Source organism: Semicossyphus pulcher, unplaced genomic scaffold, assembly GCF_022749685.1.
Source record: "Semicossyphus pulcher isolate SPU_LCO1_2020_fin unplaced genomic scaffold, fSemPul1.0.p SCAF_8, whole genome shotgun sequence".
In the NCBI taxonomy this organism is placed as follows: Eukaryota; Metazoa; Chordata; class Actinopteri; order Labriformes; family Labridae; genus Semicossyphus; species Semicossyphus pulcher.
The window spans coordinates 1,505,001-1,527,169 of record NW_027211759.1 but is presented as its reverse complement, the minus strand read 5'-3'; the positions used below and the strand labels follow the sequence as shown (position 1 = coordinate 1,527,169).

Genomic DNA, 22,169 nt, shown 5'->3' with positions numbered 1-22,169 from the left:
CTGTTAAATCCCTGTGCAGGTCAAACACTGAGCATGTAACTGTCTCTCGGTCGACCTACAGACCAGCGACACAGTCGGCCCTTCAAACACCTCCTGGTTCAACACAAATACAGTCGAGAATTTGAAGTTTGAATTAATCAAATTAATCTTTATTGTTCATTAACAATCCTAAAAGAACATATTTACACGACCTGAGGAGAGCAGAACCAGAACCTGCAGCCCACAGGATTAAACTCACCTGCGTCTGATCCTGGGTCAGTGCTGCTGCTCTGTAACAAACACCAGAGTCAGCGCTTCAGGGAGTCCTCCCAGTTCAGAGTCCTGCTGGGAGCTGTGGGACACTCTCACTGTCCTCCGTTTCCTGTCCGGTTCTGTCACTTCCTGTTCCTGTTAGTAGCCTGGACTGTGGCTTCTGCCTTTCTTGTCATTCAGTGTCCGTTCATATCAGCCTTCTTCTGTCACATGGCTTCCCGTTTCTTGTCCCACTGTTTCCTTGTTGTGCTCTGATGTGTTTCCTCTGCTATCGTCTCTCGTGTCTTTATTTCTCGCTCATCCTGTACTTTAACATCTCGCCTGGATGATCCTTTACAGTCTTAGTTTTTATTACCCATAATTCCCCGTTACTCTCCCATCCTGTATCTTCTCTGCTGTCCATCGTCTCATTAACAGATAACTCCGCCCCTCGGAGACTCCACCATGTCTGGTTGGCTGGAGAACGGCCTGGGACTCATGGGGCCACCCCCCACCAAAAACCCCACCCCTCCCTTGTCCCCTCCCAGTCCGTTGTCCTCCTCCGTCCCAGCATGCATCCTGCCTGAGGCCGACAGCAGCCGGACGTCAGAGTGCGCGTTGGCCACTGTGTGGCGCCGCACGCCGCCCGTCTTCTCCAGGTAGGCCTCGCCCTCCTGCTCCACCAGCGGAGCGAGAGAGGAGGAGTCAGAGGAGGTGTGATGCTGAGTGACGGTGATCTCCGGCTGTGACTGGTCGCCTAGCAACGAGCCTGATGGCCGCAGATGTCTTGACTCTGGACGAGGAGACAGGAAATGTTTGTCAGTGAAAAGACGTTTTTCACGTTTAACGAGTAAACGTCCAAAAGTTTCCAAACAAAATGTGTCGAGCAGAAGAACTCGACTTGTCTTCCCTGCAGCTGCCACCAGGAGGCGCCAAGTCTGAAGTATGACACTGAGAACACCCACATACCACAAGTTAAGACTCAAAGCTTTAAATTAGCTTAGCTTAGCACTAAGACTGGAAACAGGGAGTAACAGCTACATTAAAGGGATATTTCTGTTTTCTTGAAGAGTGGTTATATGAGGTACTTGTTCCAAGAAGCCGGCCGGAGCTCCTACATGGAAGCTAAGCTAAGCGCGGCTGCAGACGGGGTCAGGACAAACACGTACTTTAAAAAGTCCTCAAATATATTAAACTACATTTGAGTTGAAGTGAAGGCTTTATTTTTATTTATATTTCCACCACCAGACGGCCTTTTCCTTCAGCACCATGATTTTATCCTTACAACAGCTCTGTATCCCCGCGCATGTCGGGTCGTGTTTCATGTCATATGTTCATTACACTGAGCCCTGTGCACACTGCTGAGTCTGTGCTCAACATGTCAAACTCCAAGCTCACCATCTGTGTGTTTTAAAGCTGCTGTTTCACCATGTAGTTCTTCTCACCTACACGTTGACCTGTTTCACTTTAAGCGGAATAAAAGAGCAACTTCACATCAGGGGGATTAAAGGGAGAGATCAGGCTCTGGGTTAAACAATGAACGTGTGTGTGTGTGTGTGTGTGTGTGTGTGTGTGTGTGTGTGTGTGTGTGTGTGTGTGTGTGTGTGTTCCTGCAGCTCCCAGGATCACCTGCAGTGTGACATGTTCATGTGTTACTTTTACATAACACTGTGGTATTGTTGAGTTCCTGAAGTGGCCTCCTGCAGGAGAACCTCTCTGAGCAGAGATTAGGACCTAATCTCATCAGGATTAGCCGGCTGTGGCGATGTGGTGGATTCTCAGGCCTACGGGAGGTTTCAGTTTGTTTGTGAAAAGTGGAGGTATTAGACAAAGAAAGCTGCGGCGGACCACCGACCAACACTGACGAATACATCAGTTTGTTAGAGAGCAGAAGCAGGTTTCTGTTAGCACCTGTTAGCCACAACGCTGCACAACAACCTGACTGGAAGGCTTCGAGAGTCGAGGAGATCGTTAAACTACGCCTGCTTTTCAAAATAAAAGTTTTTATCCAGATATTTGAGCTCTGATAAGTCAAGTCCACTTTGTGCTGCGTTCAGGATCACACTGGTTTTGTTTCCTTCTTAAAGTTCAAATGAAGACAGAGAGTAGCTGCTGAACATGTTTAGATCTCAGACCATATTCTGTGTGCATGAGATGAATGAATACTTTGACCTGGTCACTCTCACACTGAGGTCTTCAGCAGTGTTAAAGTTGTGTCTCAGCTCAGCAGGTGTGTATGCGTTGTGACAGGTGTGTTACAGTGTGTGACCTGCTCCATTCAGCAGCGACCGGCTGCAGTGAAACCACACAGCAGATTAAGCAGCTCAGCTCCCTGCTGAGAGGATTTAAACAGCATATTTACTAAAGAGCCATGCGCCCTGACCCCCCCGACCCCTGACCTTTGACACTGGCTGACTGTGGACCTCAGACTAACAGTTTAAACTTTTAGCTCGTTGATAAAAAAATCACATAAACATCAGAGCCGAACAGAAAAACCAGCAGCACCAGTGAATCTGTGATCATGTGACCTAGCTTGTTAGCTTACCTAGTTACCGAGCTGATTAGCCAGCTTATAAAATAACTACAGTAACTTAGCATTTGCTAACCCCAACTGCTCTCCAGCTCCTTTGTCTGGACTGTTTGGTCACATCTATTGCATTTCTCACCGTTTTCACATTTTCTACAAACCAAAGAAGGAGAAAATAATCAGCTTATTAATAATCGAATTATGAGTTAAAGAACTGGGAGTTTAAAAGTGTTGTATTGGTGCTTTTATTGCAGTAAAGCATTTGAGTACTTCCTCCAGTAGCACTGACCTAAGAGAAGCTGGCTTCTGTTGTGCAGGACGTTGCTGAGATACGGAGACACGACGCTCTCCACCAGGCGCTCCAGCTGGTAGTACTCCAAACTGGGACCACCGGAGTCATGGATCCCCTGAGAGAGAGGGAGAGAGTATTAGAGAGAACCTCTGGGGGCATTTTCATGTTTTACTATTACAGACAGAAGACAAAAGTTAAAGAGATTCTCAACTGTATTTGAAGGCCTAGGATCAGGGAGGGGTCGGGGTTCGTCAAAGACAAAAGAACAAAGATGTCCTAGCTGGTGTTTGTTGTTACACTTAAGTCTTCCCAAGGACCACTTTCAGTTTAATACCTTCTGTAAAAACCTAATATGTAGAAAGGGAGATCATTCATCAGCTTTGTCTTCTCTTCCTCAAAAGCATGCTGGAGGATTTAAACTCTGGTTTAGGGTTGGACCTTAAGGACTTCATGTTGCATCTTTTGCACGCACAAAATCATGGATGTGTTAAAGATTAATGTTTTGTTTCCAACGTCTTTGGTTTCTTCAAAGAGATGTTGCATGTTCCTGAAGCTCTTTATTACATTTTATCAGAACTAAATAGACCTGTGTTTACCTGCAGCACCAGCAGCATCTGTGTGACAGGTGGAGGGATGGAGGCTGCAGTTCCCAGAGTCTCCTCCAGGTGGAGCTTCAACAGCACCAGGTCTCTGAAGGCCAGCAGAGCCATCTGCCTCACTGTGAGCTCCTGACCCTGAACACAACACGCACGCACGCACGCACGCACGCACGAAACACAGAGTGTAAGACAGACTTTGCAGAGTTTCTGTCGGTCAGAGCTCAACATGTTAATCCAATTCGAATTGATGTAAGAAGTTTAATAAGTAACCTGAGTTCATCTAGGAAACACGCACGCACGCACGTCGCTAACTGTGTTGCTGTAGACGACCAATATGAACAAGAGTCCCATCAAATTATTCACGACAAAACCATCAGATGAGTGCAGCTATGTGAGGCTATGTTTAGGATGCTAACATGCTAACTCATTCTCTTGTCCTGATTCAAAAGTTTCAGTTAAAGAGAAAACAACTGTACAGGTAAATTCCTTTTTCATCACTACTTTAGAAATCTAAACCACCTGGTGTTTGGACAGGAAGTTAAAACACCAGGTTTCAGACTGACTTCCTGTCCGCTGACGGTTCAGGTGTGCTCTGGTTCTTGTGTGTGTGTCTGAGGACTGTTACATGCTTACTGTTACCTGGACGGGGTAGAAGATGGCCTGCAGCGTGGGGAGGATCTCGGTGAAGAATCTGTCCCACATGTCGGCGAGGACGGCGAGCTGGTCTTCGCCTACAGGTGGTTACCATGGAAACGCGTCACAAACACAGGAAATGAGCTTGTTAAATGTTAACTTGATGTTTCTGTTGTTCTGCTGTTCACGACAACAACATGACGTCACTCTGTTATTACATTACACCGAACCTTATTGATCCCTGCAGCTTCACACAACAGCACAACAAAGAAACATTACATGTGCGGAGAGCGCATTATGTTCTTATGTTCTGTTTATTAATTATAGTTCATTAAGACTCCTGCATCCAACATTCATGTATGATGTGTCCCGTCAGGCCTCATTAAAGAAGCTGCATTACATTATCCTGGTTTCTATCTGAGTACTAAAGGCAGCATTCCAGGTGTTTCCATAACAAAGGACACTAGTGTGCATGATAACACACTCACAGTGGCTGTTTAATTAATTCACTTTAGGCACATCAATGAATCACTTCCTAAAGGCTGATGTAAATCCTCCCTCCACGATATTAAAGCTTTATTGAACTCTTTCTTAATTTAACGGCCGTTTTATGAACTTTTAAAGCCACGTTTGCTTTTTGTTCTCAGAAGAAGGAACAATCAGACGAACTCGTGCGGACGCAGAGACCACCTGTACTCACCTGAGTGAAGGAGGACCTGATCCAGGACTTCAGACAGACCTCGAGTCAGCAGCTGGTTCTGAAACACAAACACACACAATGTAAACTTTCACACAGCAACAGATCAACAACATCCCCCGAGGTGCTATCACATGCATGTTTAGTTTATCACAGGTATGTCACACGGTCGCTGCACCTGTGGAGGTTCATGGTCTGAATTTTGACTTTACTTCCTGTTCTAGAATCTGTTTTTAACTCCGTTATGGGTTTTATTAGACACAGAAAGAAAAAGAGCCACATGTGAAAAAAGTGTTTGAGTTTCATTCTTGCAGAAATCAGGATTCTGTCTGAATCTCAGCTGCATGAAGGAGCTCCAGAAACAGGTTCATGTTCGACTGAAACAGAAGTTACAGTGTGAACATTATTTCCAATATAAGTCTTTTCTTTAAGAGCTGAAATTTATTTATTACTGAGGAAAAGTGAAAAAATAAAGTGCAACTGAAGATAACTAGGCTACATGCTAGCTGCTAGCATCAGACACCAATAAACGTAGGGAGTCATTTTTAGGGCTCCATTTAGGACAAACAGGAAAAGATGCAACACGTGACTCGAAGGGAAGTCAAGGTCACGGTCTGGGTTACAGTCAGGATCTCAGGATGAGGACAGGAAAGATGTGTGCAGGGCTGAGGCACAGATTAAAGGTCTGACAGGAAGAGGAAGTCTGTCCACATCCGGCTCCTCATTCTCACCAACCATCTGCTGATCCACACCTCTCTATCTACAGCCCGGTGAATGAAAGGAGGAGGAGCCTCTTGGTTGTTCACCATGAGGACAGCTTAGATTAATTACACAGAGCTGCTGACAGAGCTTCACTAAGTGTTTTGCCCAGTATGACCCCAGCTGTCCACAGAGGAGGCGGCGGCATTATTAACACAACTTAAGGATGCAGGTAAAGGTGCAATACGTCACATTTACACCTTGAAATCTCAAAAAAAAAAAAGATTAGATATTTTTTATATTCTTTCTTATGAACCCCGGAAATCAATATTCTTTACAAGATAACCGTCTGCTGAATTTAGTCGCCTATCTTCCAGTAATTATGGGAAACAAAAGATTGATGTCAGAGTGAGCTGTTTACGCCAGCTAGCATTACGTGCAGCTTTATCATCACAATGAAATGTATATACACATAATCAATCTTAACATATTGACGACTCTTCGAGGAACAAAATCGTTCTGGTCTCACAGTCGGTTCACTTTTATTTCACTGCAAAAAGCTTACGTTAGTAAACCAGCGGTCCAGCTCAGAGCTCGTCTGAACGTCGCCTCCCAGTTTCCTGTTGTGTCACATGACCAGTGCGTAGCTGAACATCAGTAAGAAGTGTTAAAATCAATCTGAGATCCTGCAGCTGAACGAGTCATCGACACAATCACATCACGAGGTGCGTTCAGACTCTGACATGCAGTGAAATCTAGTGTTCACATCCGATGTGTCTCGATCAGAGTTACACAAACACCTGCGACATGTCAAAGCCGCTGTGTTTCTCACACTGTGTTTCTCACACTGTGTTTCTCACACTGTGTTTCAGCGCTAATCTCCCCTAGAGATACCAGACGACTGTCTCCTACTCTCAGAGATTCAGAGCAACACGTCTCTGTTGTGGGATCATTTTGAACAGAAATATCAGTCGGTGTGTCTTCATGTGATTTTAGTGTCAACCTGAGGAATCCAGCATCATCAGACTCTCTAACTCTCTAACATCAAAACAAACAGGTAAAGGAAGTGTGCTGACTTGAGATGATGCTGTTTGTGACACTGAAACAAACAGGAAGTAGAGAGTGAGAGTACCTGGAAGTAGTCTGTGATGAAGGAGCCCATCTCTGTTTTAAGGAGCCACCTGCAGAGACACACAGAGACGATCAGCCGCCATGTTTCCTTTAAATGAAGCTTTAAATATTAAATGAAGCTCTTCTGTTGGAGATCATCGCTGATACAAAGCTGCTCAACTTCCTGCACCGGAACTCTGAACGTATCTTACTGATATTATCAGTTCGGGTTAACAGCACCAGAATAAACAACATGATTCCACTTCTCCGAAACGTATCAACAAATCCACGTTATGTTCCATTTCTAGATTTAAAGAGATGAGACTGAACAGGTGCTCCTAGTGAAGTGGCTGGTGGGGAAAGGTTCGTATTACATCATATTTACAGTATAAAAGTATAAGTAGTCTCGACCCTTCGTTCTTTGTGCAGTCCACAGCGGCTCTGTGTTCAACGTCTCATTAGAGAACTTTGGTGATCTATAAAAATAAAAACAGATTTTTGTCTCAAATGATGGAAAATAAAAGAATCCTCCTGATTATCAGGTTTTCACGTCGCCCTGAATGCTCCCGTCTGGTCGTGTGTTTGAATCTGCACGCTACATTAAAAGAGGAGGAGAAGAAGAAAGGAAGATAAGAAAGAAGGAAGAAGAAGAAGGTGTAGTTTTGGTCACCTGATGCTCTCGTTAAGCGTGTAGAGCTCGTTAGTCTGCAAAGCTCCACCCTGGAACACCTTGATCACGGCTGATTGGACGCTGAGGACACAAACAAAGAGTGAGGTCAGAGGTCAGAGGTCAACGAGTCATGGTTGATATGAGCTTCATCTTTTGGCACAGACAGAACCTGTTAATCCAAAGAAGCCTCATCTTTATCTGGTTGTAGGTTCTTATTAGCTTTTATTTGATAAAAGGGTTAATATGTTTCAAACTGCCTGCAAGTTTGATCTCCTCTGGCAGGTTGTACCAAAGTCTGGGGGCTTTTAAGGAGGTCAAAGGTCAGAAATATAGGGAGGGAGGAAGTACACATATCTGTATAAGTTCTCCACAGGCAGTAGAGGAACGTGTTTAACAACATAAGAGAACAACGCTCTTCCCTCAGCTCCTGCAGCTTCCTCCATTAAAGAATCAGCCTGTAAATCATTGGAAAGTGTGTCGGGCAGTGTGCGGCGCTCCTCGTATGTGACTCAGCTGGTCGGCAGGACGTGAACCGGCTGCCATCTCCGCTTCCTCCTAAACATCCTGCAGAGAGCAGGAAACAGGCCGAGCGCTCGGAGAAGCTGAGAGCTTCTACTGACAGAGAAAACATGAACCCAACACTCGGACAGAGCCGCGCGAGGGTCGGGGAATATCACCCTTTCATGTTTCATGCTTTCATGTTGCCCTGCAGCAGACATGGAGCCCCTTTCATGTGACCTTAGAGAGCATTTTAAACTGTTCATCACCATTTATGATACACCAGGTCCAGAGCAGCAGGGAAAGACTCAAAGAGGGGACTGACACGGAAGGCTTCAATCTACTTCCAAACCCTGACATGTGGTCATGAACTTTGGGTGAGGATCGCAGATACAAGCTCCTGAAATAAGTTTCCTCTGCAGATTGTTGTTGGACACAAAGTACCAGTGTTCTGTCTCAGCTGTGGAGTGCCTGTCCATCTGTCTCCACTGAGTGGCAGTTTCACTGTATCTAGCAAGTCACACGTGGGCTGAGATCTGTCTCACTACAGCGCTATGAAGCCACAACAAACAGTTACTGAGATTTAATGACAATAAACAGGCTGAGAGGATGCTGAGAGAACTACATCAGGATGCTGAGAGAACTACATCAGGATGCTGAGAGAACTACATCAGGATGCAGGGTTGTTAAAGGTCTGAGGTCATGCTCTGTCAGGTCTGTCTGTGAGAGGACAAGAACACAACTTTAAAATGACTTTAAAATGTTTTTTGAATGGAGTTTGGTTTGGCAATTTCTGATTTAGTGTCAAGAGAATCTCAACTTAATTTCCTTAGACAGGGTCAGATGAATCTCTGCTCAAGTTGAAAACTGACAGCACAGATAGATTCCCTCTTTATCCACATTCTTCAGATCGTCTTCCTTCCTGGGTTAAAAGCTAATTCAGAGAATGTGACTTAAATTGTCCCGACAGTGACCCTTCTGAAGGGATCAGACGGCCTCCTGACCCACAACAGAACCTGTTCTTCTCTCTGACGTCTGGAAAACACATGCCAGCACTTTTCCTCTTTATAAGCTGATGTTTGGACCCATAACATAAAACAAGCACACACACACACACACACACACACACACACACACACATCTAGTAAAGGTTGTGTCCTAACCAGACAGATAATATCTGTATTTTGTGTTTTGGGATTATGGAGTCAGACTTGAATCCGACTGATAACATCTGACCCGGGCAGCAAACACCAGGCTGGAAAATGAAGCCAACACTGAAGTTCCACAACCTGCAGTTCCTCTGGTGTCCACTTGAGGCTGTCTCCAGCAGTGAGTCAGTCCCCATAGAGCCCCATGTTAAACTTTACAGCAGAAATAAACATGTTTACAGCCTGGTACAAAAAACAGTTTGGGTCTCTATAGCTCATTTCTCTCTTCATGACAACTGTACAGGGAGAATCTTTATACAGCTCACCTGTTTACATTATATTAAGGCTTAAAGTGATGCAGCATTAGGGCTGTTGATATCTAACAATGACTCCTCGACACGTTTTAAGTCTGTCTCAGCACTTTAAACACGACTCAGAGTGTGCAGCTGACCTGTTCCACACGCTGGTGTTGGAGATCTGCAGTGAAGGTGAGCTGGCATGGAAGCGAGCGAGGTCCGACAAAACCGGAGAGCTCATAAACCGAGGCCTGGGACGCCGGAAAGATCCCATCATGCACCCTGGCTGCTGAGGAGACAGGAAACAACACTGTCGGTTAAAGGAATCATCAGAACATTATTAAAGACAGAATTCCTCGGAGAAACACGGCTATACATGTGTGTGTGTGAGTGTGTGTGCAGACCCTTGTGAGACCCTTCCCTCTGCAGCTATTCTGTTGTTTTGCTTTGCACGGGACGTTTTCAGGAGGGGCGCTGTCGTGGTTCCCTGAGCCAATCACAGCGTACAGGTGAGTGTGGGAGTGGTTCAAGTTAGCAGCTGGGCCCTGTTCAGAGCGGCGAACATGGTGAGAGAGCGATGCAGAGTTGGCCTTCTTTCTGTTGGACAGGTAGGTGCCTCAAACCGGGTAGGACAAGCTAACCGGCGGTTAGCATGCTAGTGGGTAAGCGTGACGCTGTCTGTGTTAGCTCGGCGGGGTGGGCGTGTTCTCACACGAGAGAGTGAGAGTGAGCTTCTGGTGACAAAGAGCCCAGGAGGCGGGGCCCAGTTTGAATGTGTTGTTGACAAAATGCAAGAATCCTACTTATCATTCCTGTAACTGCTTTAACTGTGCGACACATTCCAACACAAAAGTATTTGTTTACAGTTTCAGAAAGATTTTTGTTCGGCCATCTTAGCACTGAGACATGTTTGTACTCTGAGTAGGTGATTCTGGAACAGGCTGAAGAAGCTTTTAGTTTTGTTTTGAAAAATAATTATTTTTATGTGAAAGAAGTTTAAATTAAAAGATGTTTTGGGAATTTGAAAGATTGAATTCATGCGTTCTCAAAGAGGATGACGAAGGCCTGAATACATTTGTTTTATAATGAAAGTTAATTTAATAATAACAAAAACTAGTCAGCAGTAAAAACAGAGTTTGTGCTGTTCCAATGATGTTTCAATAGAAACCACAAATGTGAACTTCATGGTGGTGTTCGAGGTCAAAAGGTCACCAGAGTCAGATGGATTTATCCTCTGGGGAACACAAATATCTGTCTGAATATTTATGACAATCGGATCTTTGTTGATATGTTTCCATCAAAGCAACAAATATGAACCTTAAGGGGGCGCTAGAGGAAAAGACAAACGATCTCAGAGTCATTAGGAGTCATCCTCTGGGGAAACGAATGAGTGAACAAAATATGGCCATCACTGTAGAAACGTCACAGAGTCAAACTGGTCTGGTGAGGAGCTCCTGACTGCAGGTTCTACTTCCTGTTGACAGCATGCAGACACAAGCAGCTTCAGCCGCGTCTGATTCATTTAGAAACGCAGAAATATCGACTCCCTCCAAACCACTTCCTGTCAACGACGCTAATCCGAGATCAGTTTGTTTACAGCACAGAGGTCTCACTCGGCCTCGCTTTCCAGAAACCACAGATACAGACGACAGACTGCTCTCAGCTCAGACTCTGTGAAGGGCAAACCGCTTTCACACTTTGGTATCAACACGCCTACGAAGACGGGTTTCTGTACAGTCACATTCAAGTTTCTTTGAACTGGACTCAGTTTATTGTCCGTTGTAAATACAGTCTCTTTTTTTCTATAAAACCAACATGACCAGGCATTTAATTTTGTCTGTGCGAGAAGCTTTCCGTCTCTTACATGTTCTGTCTCTGTATGCATGTGTTCACATAATACCAAATAAAGCTTTAAATGTTTTTAGTTTCACAGTTTATTTCAGTATAAAGCTGCAGTCTACATGATTACAGACAGATGGAGAGGTCTGTCGTGGTTTTGATGGCAGGAATGACTCAACACTAATTGTATGTTGAAGTTAAAGGAAACGTCGTCTTTTATAAGAGAGAGGTTTTGGTGTCTGGATCATGTTTGCTGTCGCCCTTTTGCACCGACGCTACATCCCCTAGAGACGAGGAAACACATGTAAACACTAACTGAAGAAGCATTCTCACTCTACCCACAGGTTACTGCAACAAGTTCACACCTTCACTGGAGGTTGAGCCACAAGCTCGTACATCAAACAGATCTCACACGTTTACAGAAACAAACATCGGCAGCTGCAGAAAAGGAGACGCCTCGCTGTGAAACTACGCAGCAGGTGAACATTTCTACACTCCACTTTTATTAGACAAACGCTTGTAGTATATGTGGACTATTCCACTCGCTACCTGCTAACTTTAGCTAACTTCACCGTGCATGTTCACATCTTGTAAATCTGTGGAAGATTGTTAATAATGTAAATGCAGCAGCAGATGAAAGGTGAGAGGGTGAAAACATGCTTTAATATGCAGATCAACGTCACAGTAATCTTCCTGCTAATGTTGAAATAAGGTCGATTTAGATCCTACAAATTATGAGCTTCTTTTCTGACAAAAAAACCCTCTTAGCATCTGCATGCTTTTGTCTCTGTGTGACCCTTTGTGTGACCCTTTGTGTGACCCTTTGTGTGACCCTTTGTGTGACCCTTTGTGTGACCCTTTGTGTCCCATTTTTCAGGACTACATGAGAATAAACCATTTTACAGAATAAAGCTATAGCCCGTGTTAGCATGGGAGCCACGTCTGGTCCGCTCGTGTTCACACAGATTTCCATCTGCCCTGATTTTGGTCAGACAAATCAAAACCCACTATCTAACATAGGGCGGGTTTAAGCCCAGATCAGGCATGTTTGTAAACAATAAAGATGGCCGCTGTTGAAGAGTGTTCTGAATTCCTAATGATGTCAGTAATAAACAAACCGGACAGTCGTCATGTTGCGTACAAATGTTGAAGTGTTGGCTACTAAATCATGTCGTGTCAAATGTCTGAACTCTGTCGAACCAGAAGCCAAACGAATTGGATGTTTGAACTAGCTAACGAGCCTAGCATGCTATTGCTAGGTCTCACTTTTCTATGCTCAAATTCTTTGAAGTTTCCGGAGGCATTTTGGTCTGCAACAGTATATAACACTGATCAAAGATCAAAGAGCACAGCATTGTTCGAACAGTGGAGATCGATGACAAAGAACTGCATCTCGAGCCACTCAAACAACACAAGAAATAACTATCTCTCAGAGCCGCTCCCGTCCCCGGCCGGGTCTCTGCCCAGGTGGCTGATGGGATCTCACAGCCCAGTGTGTGTCCAGAGGCCCTCGCTGTGCCGTCTCCTCTGATCACAGCCAATGGAAGGCCCCGTGCCGACCGTCAACACAAACACACTATTGTTTATTCGTCTGCGTTCTGCCAAAGCCGGAGGAGGTCGATAAATACTGATTTCACTCTACGAGGAGACACCGACTCTGACTCGTCTGTAGCAGGATTAGAAATTAGACACTCAGATTATTAACAATAAAATGGGGGGTTGAGATGAATGGGTTTGTTCTTTGCTTTTGTTGGTTTGTTGTCTCTCTGTTTTTATCTCTGCACGCTGCCTTGGCTCATCACGTCAGCGGTGAGGGGCTGCGACGGAGAGGAAACACAAGTACACTTTGCCAAAAGAAAAGTTTGAAGGCGTCTGAGCAAACAGTGAAGGAAGAATCAACAGGGTCGACAGCTCAAACCATGACGAGTGTAAGAGTCTGTGTGTGTGTGTGTGTGTGTGTGTGTGTGTGTGTGTGTGTGTGTGTGTGTTTTCACTACAGGTTGTGTGTGGGAGCAGGACCATGTGGGCACAGTTCGCCACATGTAGCATTCACACACACGTCAGTCATTGACGAGTCTCGGTGTAACTTCTCAGCATCTGTCGCTCTGGTCCGAAGAGCTTCTACGTCTGAGACGATGATTCACTCAGAGAAAAAAAGAAACATCTCTGCACGAAAAGGACGTTAGGCGTCTCCGTGTGTTACTGACCCATCTGGTACCAAAACCGGTCATCAAAGAAAGGTCATCCCTCCACACACACACACACACACACACACACACACACACACACACACACACACACTCACACTCACACTCACACTCATCTTGACTGACTGAATAAGCGCTGAGTCACTTCGACGTCATGACACAAACATTTTGTCACACTCAGATGTTCAAAGTGACCCCACTGTCATCTCCGTATACTAAATATAGAGCTACAGCCAGCTGTCCGTTAGCTTAGCTTAGCATAGACACTTACATTGGGGCCTGGACCTGTCCAAAGACAACCAGCTGTTATATCTGTTTAGTTACTCTGGACAAAAACTGAATTTTAAAAGCAGCCATATCTGGTTTTAGAAGGTGTTGCGACAAAGTCTGTTTCCCTGTAATACATGTGTTTCCTGTTCCTGCGGACGTAGCATCGGGTCTGAGAAGTGAAGCAGAGGTGCCTTAAACCTGCATTCGTTCTCATCGCCAGCAGGGGGCGACTCCAGAGTTCTGATTGTATAGAAGTCTAAGAGAACATGGTCCTCCTCCTCTCTTGATTAGTTACCTCAGTTAATATTTTCCTAATAGGGTTATGGTCTTATACGAAATGCATCTTGCTAACCAAGCTAGCACTCGCGTTAGCTGATAAATTCCTGGGGTTTGCGATCCCCTGGCTCCTCTGCAGCTCCACCCTCTCGTCCATATATGGTCTCTTCTGGCTCTTAAACAACATGTTGCCAAACTCGTGGCATCAAATTTGCTCCTCTACGTCTTATATGCACTTTATGGTTGTTTCCTGCTATAGCACCCCCTAGCTGCAGCACTCAGACTGCAGGTGTTCAGGTAATACAGCCCAGGAAGTTACAGGGAGAAAACAACCTTGATTAGCTCAAAGTGTTTACATTCATGTACTTGCATGGACAATGTTTGTGGCTTGAAACCCCCCAAACAAACCTAAAGTACGATTTTTACACTTTAGTTTGAATACAAATGAAAAAAGAGATCTAACATGCTGCAGGTGGATTCTGGCATAAGTCTTTATGCTAAGCTAATCTTTCTCTTTGTACCTCATCCCACCTCAGATATCTTCTCGTTCACCCTGCCAGGTCTCCAGACAAACCAAACCGAGCCTTCTTCACCAGCTCGACTCAACCAGACTCATCTGAGGATACAGCACGACTTCAAACGGCTGATAAAAACACCTCCTGAATAATCAGAGACAGAAAACACTGATGAAGCAGGAAGGGCAGGTGGAGAGGTGTGCTGATGTTCCTTGTGTAGTAATGAGTGTTAGCATGTGTGCTAATCCTAAAACAGAGGCCCACTGTCATGAGAAAGTACTCAGAGAGACTAATGCAATTATGACAGAGAGCGAGACGTCTGCGTGAATAACAACTGAAGGCCGACTCCATGTGACCTCTGCTCATCATCAGCCAAACCAGGTTATTCCACTGCTACACGTCTGCATGCACACCTTCAAATATTCTATATTAGATGGTTGTCAATGTTGTTCAGTCCATTGTACCGGCAGCAGCTGGTTGGTTGCTTGTTAGTAAATTAAAGACTTAAATATTGAGGAAGCAGTGATAACATCACAAACCATCTGCTGCTTGTTAAAGTCATGACTTCATGAAGTCAGCTCTGAAACAGGAAACATTTTAGAAGCATGACAGATTTTAACAGACGAAGAAGAATTCGACATTTATCTTGTTTATCAGTCGTAATTCAACCAACTGAAATATCTGACGATGCTTTAAAGAGTAACTGCACACTGAAACATCAGAGCTGTAATCTAAATGAGATGTTCTGTGATGAGACATCACTGCTGGTGTTAATATCGACAGTTCTTACCAAATGTATAAACATCAGCATTTCATGGGTTGGAAATGTCTCAACACATCGTCTATGGTTTTAAGTCGGCCCTGAACATCATGAAATCTATTTTTAAAAATGTAATGAAAGTTAACGCCCGTCAACGCACGCGCAGACGGCGCATGCACACTCAACTCAACCTTTATTTATAGAGCACATTTTAAACAACCGGGGTTGACCAAAGTGCTGTACAGATTAAAAGCAGGGACCCATACAATGCAGCAATTACAATAAATAAATTAAACAATACAATACAATAAATAACATAAATGCTAAAATTAGTTTGCCAGAGGTCCACTTACACTCGATTAAAAGCCGGAGAAGAGGTGTGTCTTAAGAGAGGATTTAAAAACCTCAATCGATCCCGCAGAGCGGATGTGCAAAGGCAGGTTGTTCCAGAGCCGCCGCCACACAGGCTCGGTCACCTTTGGTTTTTAGCCTCATTTTTGGGGTGACCAGTAGTAGCTGATTAGAGGATCTTTGGCACACTTGCACTGCCTCAGCGCCGAAAGCTCCGGCTTCAGATATTCATGGGGCTGGAGCAGACGGCTCGAACTGATAGGGCTTGGGACCACCACAGTCCTCCACCACACTGAAGTGATGGGAGGGGACGTCACTGAGCTGCCGGACACACCCACCCCCCCCTCAGCCCCCTCTCAGCCCCTTGCCCACTTTGAGCATTTTGAGTTATGGTCAGACCTGTGGGTGCAGTTACACTTTGAGTAATGCCCGGCCCACACTAAAAGATTTCTTAAATCTTAACAGATGTTAAAATGTGAGGGAGCCACGCGTGACGATATATCATCATAGACCGAACACTTTAGTTCCTGCAGTGTGCAGAGCAACGATCTGACCCAAACAGCACCACACACTAACACATTCATTCACCAACAACCAGAGTCCGACTCTCACAGCTGGAGATCTCACAGAATCTCTGGCGCTCAAATGAGACTTCAGAGTAAACAAAGATGGCGGCCGACGGGCAGGAAGAACTGGTGATGATAGAACAAACTGTGGATGAAGAGGTGGAGACGGCGTGCACACGGGCTGCACGTGTTACTTTATGCTGCACGTTTGCTTTGGTCGCCATGGCTGCGGTTGTTGTGCTTCCTGATTGGCTGTCGTTTGGTTCCACATGAGGATCCACAGAGAGCGTGCTCGGCTGTCCTCGGGGTTCCCCCCCACACAACAGGATATCAGATCGTAAATATTGAACATGTTTAATATTTGAAATCGGTGCGAACACGACGTTCTTCTGAGCAGACCGGGGGAAGTAGAATCACTGTAACATCCTCACAGCAGGAACACCTGAGAGATCATCTTTAGAACCATCAGAACGTCAGGAGCAGTGCAAACCCCACTTAAGTTGAGTTTTGCCTGTAATTATTTGTCAGACCTGTTTTTAGGGAGGCTGACGTGGTTTAAATAAAACACCTCTGTTTGTAAAAATCTGATTACATAAAGTTTAGTTTATGATGTCACATGTCTGAACAGTGAGGTCTGCATTTATGTTCACACACGACATCGTGCAAAGATCGTTTTTTAACATTGACAGCATGAGTGAAATCAATTCATATTAGTTTGTAGAATCAAACATTTTAAGAATTAGGACGATAATATAAAACATTTTGCAATCCACCAGTGTATCTATATTTTTACTTTGGTATGGGGGCTGCACCACTAGTGAACCCCTCAAAACACAACGTGTCCCCTCCCATCACTGCTATATAACATGGCTTTAAGACGGTGGCCAACAAGGGCGATCGCGCTGCAACCGGCTGCAAATTCAAAAACACGTGCAACAACAGAAACACGCTGCGAATGAGAAGACGTGCTGCAAAAACCCCAAATAAAACATTAACATCAAACGTGCTGCAAATACAAAGTGAAAAACACACGGACACAGAAAACACATGGAGAACGCTGCGAACACAACAGAGGTGCTCCAGGCCTGTAGGGGGCGCTCAGTGTGACAGGTTTATTATTGATGGGAGAGAGAGGGAGACGAGACCGTGACCGAGAACTGTAACTCTACTTATATTGACAGCTGCAAAGGTTAATCAATTAATCGAACAGTCAATCAAAAGAAAACAAACTGCCTGCTATTTTGCAAATTGAAAACTGTCGTTTTTTTAAGCCGAACCTGTAACTGTGGCGCATGCTCTGCTGCGACAGCACGGACCGTACTCAGGCTGCTCCACATCTCCTCCTGTTGCTGTACAAAACCATCATCCAACCCATTTTACTGGACTGCTCCACCTGCTGTTACAACATGCTCTCCGTTAGAAACCGGACTAAATTAACACGCATCACCAACACTGCTGCAAAAATCATTGGTTTACCCACACCCAGCCTCACAGACTGCAATAACAGGGCCTTTACACGCATTGCAAACACAATAGAACAGGACTTTACACATCCACTGCACCACCACCTCACCCCGCTGCCCCCAGGGACCAGGTACCGGACTTTAAGGTACAGGAAAGCTCGGTTTGGGAAAAGCCTGATTCCTGTAGTGACAGCGGCCCTGAACAACAGACCCGTTTATTTGGAGTCTATGTTTGTACAGTCTGTGAAAAAGAATTTCCCCTCTGGAATAATAAAGTTTAAAGTTTAAAGTTAAGTTAACGTTAGCTTTTCTAGATTCTTTAAATGAAGGATTTTCTGCTTTTCGTTGTCATTTATGAAAATAAATGTAAAGATATTTGTTTCTGGACTCCTGTTGGGCCAAAGAAGAATTTGAAGACGTCACTTTAGGACCCGGATGTCCTCTCTAGGGATCAATAAAGAATGATCTTAAGAGCAGGGATGAGCATTGTTTTGTTTTGTTGTGGAACAATGGATGAAAGAATAAAACTAGAAAATAATCACAGAATAGTCAAAAATGCAGTCCTACTTTTATAATCATTCAGTGTAATTATTACTGAGGCTGTTGTTATTTATACATGTGTGATCTGTTGAGGCAAGTTCAGCTTCATTCCTTGACTTAAAGCCTCTAAAGAAAACGTAGTTCATGTTATGTAGCCTGATTATGCATCCTGTGTTCTGTTTCTGGCTCAGTAAGATCTTAATGCAAACTGGTTTCCTTTTAAAGGGACACTCCCCTGAAATCCCCTCATACATTTATCTATCAAGATCTACACTCGTCACCGACTTCACTTCCTACATTACCCAGAATGCCCTTCAACTCTATCCACATAATAAGGGAAGGTGGTTATATTTGAACATGAAAATTACAGCTATATTGAGTTTTTGCAGAATATGAGTCACAAGTTATTTAAACTCCAAACTGTCCTTCAGCTGCAATGCATTCTGGGCTTTTTCCTCTCATGTGGTCAGAGAAACTGGTCTCTGTAATTCTTCTTCTGTGGTGGAATGTTTTGCCTGTATGATTGTTGAACGTGGCGTCTTTGATTCTGCTGAAACCTGAAGTTTAAAATCACTGAGGCTGTGAGGTCACGGCTACATGAAGACGTACATCCGTTAAGAATGTGTATTTATTGTTTAATTAATAAGTTTCCGAGAAGAACATCAGGTCTGCCTACGACTTCTAAAGCTACACCTGCAGGTCCATTTACAAGCTGTAATCTGTCCACAATGTGACAGCTGGTTTTAAATCGGATGACAGTTGCAGGAGGGAAACCTGAAAACTAAACATTTTATTGCGCACGTATCGTCAACTTACAAGAACTCAACTACCTGCAAGTCTCTTTACAAGACTTACCTGCGGATCTAAAGCAACCTTAATTTACCTGCAGATCTATCTTCAAACACATAACTACCAAGTTCATCTTCAAGTTTTAAACTACCTTTAAATCTGCCGCCAAGAGCAGGAATACCTGTACGTCTGTCTAAGAACTTTAAACTTCCTATAATTGTATTTATTCTATTTAGTGTTTAACTACATGAAGGCCTATTTACAGTTTCTGGACTACATAGAGGTCTCTTGACAAGACTTAAACCTAACCATGTCCATCTACAAAAAATACACATTGTGTACAAACAACTTTAAAACATAAAGAAGCTGTAAAAGGCTTCAGCAGCGACCAGGTCTACTCTTCTGTACTTGGGTCTATTTAACAGAAATAACCTCCCTTAAGGTCCCTCAAATTAAAGGCAAAGTGAAGGTCCACAACACCTAGACTGCCTGAAGATATTTAAAGACTACCTGCAACCTCTAAACTCCCTGTAGGTCAAACTCCAGAATCTGAAGTATCAAGAACAGGTACCAAGCACAGGTCTAGTCTTCTCTACTTGCAGGTTCGGTTTACAAAAAACGAGACTACCTCTCGGTCTGTAGGAACTATTCAAAACCTCCTAACTGCCTGAATTTCAAACTCCAGACTCTAAACAACCTGTAAAATCTTCAAATGAGGTCAAGAATTACTTGCAAAGGCTACAAACTACCTGTACCTGATGAACTCGCTGTGGGTCTATCTGCAGTCTCTGGACTACCTGTAGAGTCAAATGTTCCTGTTTGAAACAGCTAAACTACCTGCAGGTAGATTTATATTTTCTTTATGCGCTACTTTTTAAGGAAGTCTCACAACCTGAAATGTTGTTTCAAAGTTTTTCCACAAAACAAAATATAAAGTCTGCACATTTAAAGCTTATTTTCTGTCTTATCGCGCGTGCAGGTGAAACTGAGTGTTTGTGCCGGTAAATAACACCAGAGCACCATGGGAAATGAAACCAACACAAGCACGCGCTGTTCTTGTTTTGTATTAATGTTTCAGCCTCGTGTGTGGACTCACCTCCGCTGCTGATGAAGAAACGGTCCTCCTCAAAACTCAACACCGGCTGCAGCTCCTCCTCATCCTTAGCTCTCATTCTCAACACATGGCGTCACTTTCAGAACACACAAACACAATGTAAACACGTAAACAGTTTGTTTCAAGTGAGCAGAGAGTGACGGAACTCTTCCTCCGCTTCAAACCGCTCAAACATTTCACTCCTCTGAGCTGGAACTGAGAACGACCCCGCTCTGCGCGGAGCAACAGGCTGGAGGCTGCGGCTAACAAGCTAACTAAGCTAACTACTGACACTTCCGGTTACAGCCTTCAGAGTAAAAGATAACAACACGGATTTTCAAGGATTACGGATTTTTTTTTTTTTAAACATCTATTCCGTATTAAAATGCTTCATAAAAAGTAAGAGGCCATAAAAATCTACAGTTTTGTAAAAACAAATAAATAATAAAGATATTCATGGGTCACATGTTTAAAAGCGTCAAATATTAAACACATATTATTAATTAAAACCACCTCTGCAATCAGTAACAGTAACATGATATGAACCATGCTGTTTATTATAAAACCAGTGGTAAAAGAAGTACTTACTGCTAATGAGCTAATGTTAGCATGCTTAGTGGCTAAAGGTGAACATGTCTCCTTTTTAATTGTAAATTTATAGTGGTGTTTCTGTGTTCTTCTCAGGTAACTAACTGACTTCTTCTTCTACTGTTTATTTAGGAGCAGCTGCAGACTTCCTGTTGCTGTTTTTATCTGAAACAGAAGTTCTGAACTTGTTTCCTGATATCACTTGTGTGTACCGAGTGTCATTTAAACAGTTAGCAGCTTCGTGGTTTGTTCGGCTGCTGTGTAAACATTGAGTACGTTAAACTTATACCATATTTCAATGACTAGCCACTTTATCTTTAATATTACTTATATTCTCATTTATATTTTGAAATATTTTCATCATTTATAATATTAATTCGCATGATCATTCATGATGTGGACCTGATGATTCGTTACGTTATTGATCAAAATCATCCAAATCGATTTTATTTGGATCGTCTTATCAATTTGATGTTGCACATCTTAACTATAAAAAACACAATGTGACTAAATATTGTAGTTTTATTTTGAAGGTTAATGTTTAGCATCCGGTATAGTGTTGTTTCAGCTTGTTCCTGCCTCTCAGACGATGATTGGTTCAGAATACTTCTAATTAATATTCATGCGTGATTAACAATTAAATATGCAGAAGAAGAAAAAGAACATTTTATATTTGTGTTATTGGTAATTTAATTTTTTTAAGTTTAATTCAGTCTTTGTTGGACAAATGTAAACACAGTTTCTGTTTAACTTTATATGTTAATCTATTTTATTTATGAAGTTTAAAAAAACTACAAATGTCTGGAGTCATAGGAGAAAAAAACAAGTTATAAAAGAAGAAGAATAAATAAGTACATTTAAAAACAAAAAAATACAAAGAGACAGGACAAAAATCAGCACTCATATACGACATTTACTGACCTCAACAAACATTTGTTGGTGTTTCACATAAAACCTCTTTTTTCCTGTAAAAGTGTTTAATATGAGACACATTAAACTTTATTAAACGTACAGTTTTATTTGGTCCCAGTTCCTAAAAGAACATTTATTTATTTAGAAAGTGAAGATTTTCAGCTTCATGTCGTCCTGTTGGAAAGCAAAGACTAAAAACTGAGTTGAAAGTTAGAAATATTAACTTTTCTTTAGTTAAAATAACGCCTAAAGAAAAGGTGTGAGTGTACCAAAGCAAAGAGCAGATTCCAGTTTTATCGTCAGTACAAAGAAGCAACGTGAACAGAATGTTAATTATTCTCTCCAGTCGAGCCAAACAGACGAAAGATTCTGTCAGACAAGCTGCTTTCAGCACACAGACAAAAGAAACGCTCATTAAATCAAAGAGGGAAGTTTAACTCTTTACAGCAGGTCATTAGTGTCCCCTCATCCTGCCTTCAAAATAAAAGCAGTTTTATTTCATACATGTTTTTTGAAGCAGGTTTACTGGATTTATTTCTCTGCCTTATAAAACCTGAACCACTTCTGTCCATGTTTCAGGTCATCACTTTTTATTAATCT

At 43.2% G+C, this 22,169-nt stretch overlaps 2 protein-coding genes across 4 annotated transcripts in view; both read right to left on the bottom strand.

Annotated features, from left to right (window-relative positions):
• Positions 1 to 160: 160 nt before the first annotated feature.
• Positions 161 to 20,264, bottom strand: prr5l (proline rich 5 like). Of its 3 annotated transcripts, none has more exons than XM_069686609.1 (9): positions 20,073 to 20,264; positions 9,556 to 9,689; positions 7,459 to 7,539; positions 6,811 to 6,859; positions 4,983 to 5,040; positions 4,289 to 4,380; positions 3,647 to 3,784; positions 3,048 to 3,165; positions 161 to 1,024 (listed from the first exon to the last, which is right to left on the bottom strand). In XM_069686609.1, exons 2-9 carry the CDS (start codon positions 9,675 to 9,677, stop codon positions 663 to 665), a joined length of 1,020 nt encoding a protein of 339 aa, XP_069542710.1. In that variant the 5' UTR covers positions 9,678 to 9,689; positions 20,073 to 20,264; the 3' UTR covers positions 161 to 662. The 3 variants fall into 3 exon arrangements, with proteins under 3 accessions (XP_069542710.1, XP_069542711.1, XP_069542712.1); XM_069686610.1 differs by having other exon boundaries at positions 9,556 to 9,686; XM_069686611.1 differs by lacking the exon at positions 20,073 to 20,264 and having other exon boundaries at positions 9,556 to 9,722.
• A 1,704-nt stretch (positions 20,265 to 21,968) lies between these two features.
• Positions 21,969 to 22,169, bottom strand: part of glsl (glutaminase like) — a 12,749-nt gene continuing 12,548 nt past the window's right edge. Inside the window, exon 21 of the mRNA XM_069686402.1 lies at positions 21,969 to 22,169. This exon is cut by the window's right edge and continues 112 nt beyond it. The gene's annotated coding sequence lies outside the window, so the exon portion shown is untranslated.

Excerpts from the sequence above, each read along its gene's own strand:
- prr5l (XM_069686609.1), bottom strand. The coding sequence starts at position 9,677 with ATGATGGGATCTTTCCGGCGTCCCAGGCCTCGGTTTATGAGCTCTCCG. Across the intron at positions 4,381-4,982 it reads TCAGGTCCTCCTTCACTCAG|GCGAAGACCAGCTCGCCGTC; the intron begins GTGAGTACAGGT and ends AACCACCTGTAG. Across the intron at positions 1,025-3,047 it reads CAGAAGCCAGCTTCTCTTAG|AGTCAAGACATCTGCGGCCA; the intron begins GTCAGTGCTACT and ends CTCCTCGTCCAG.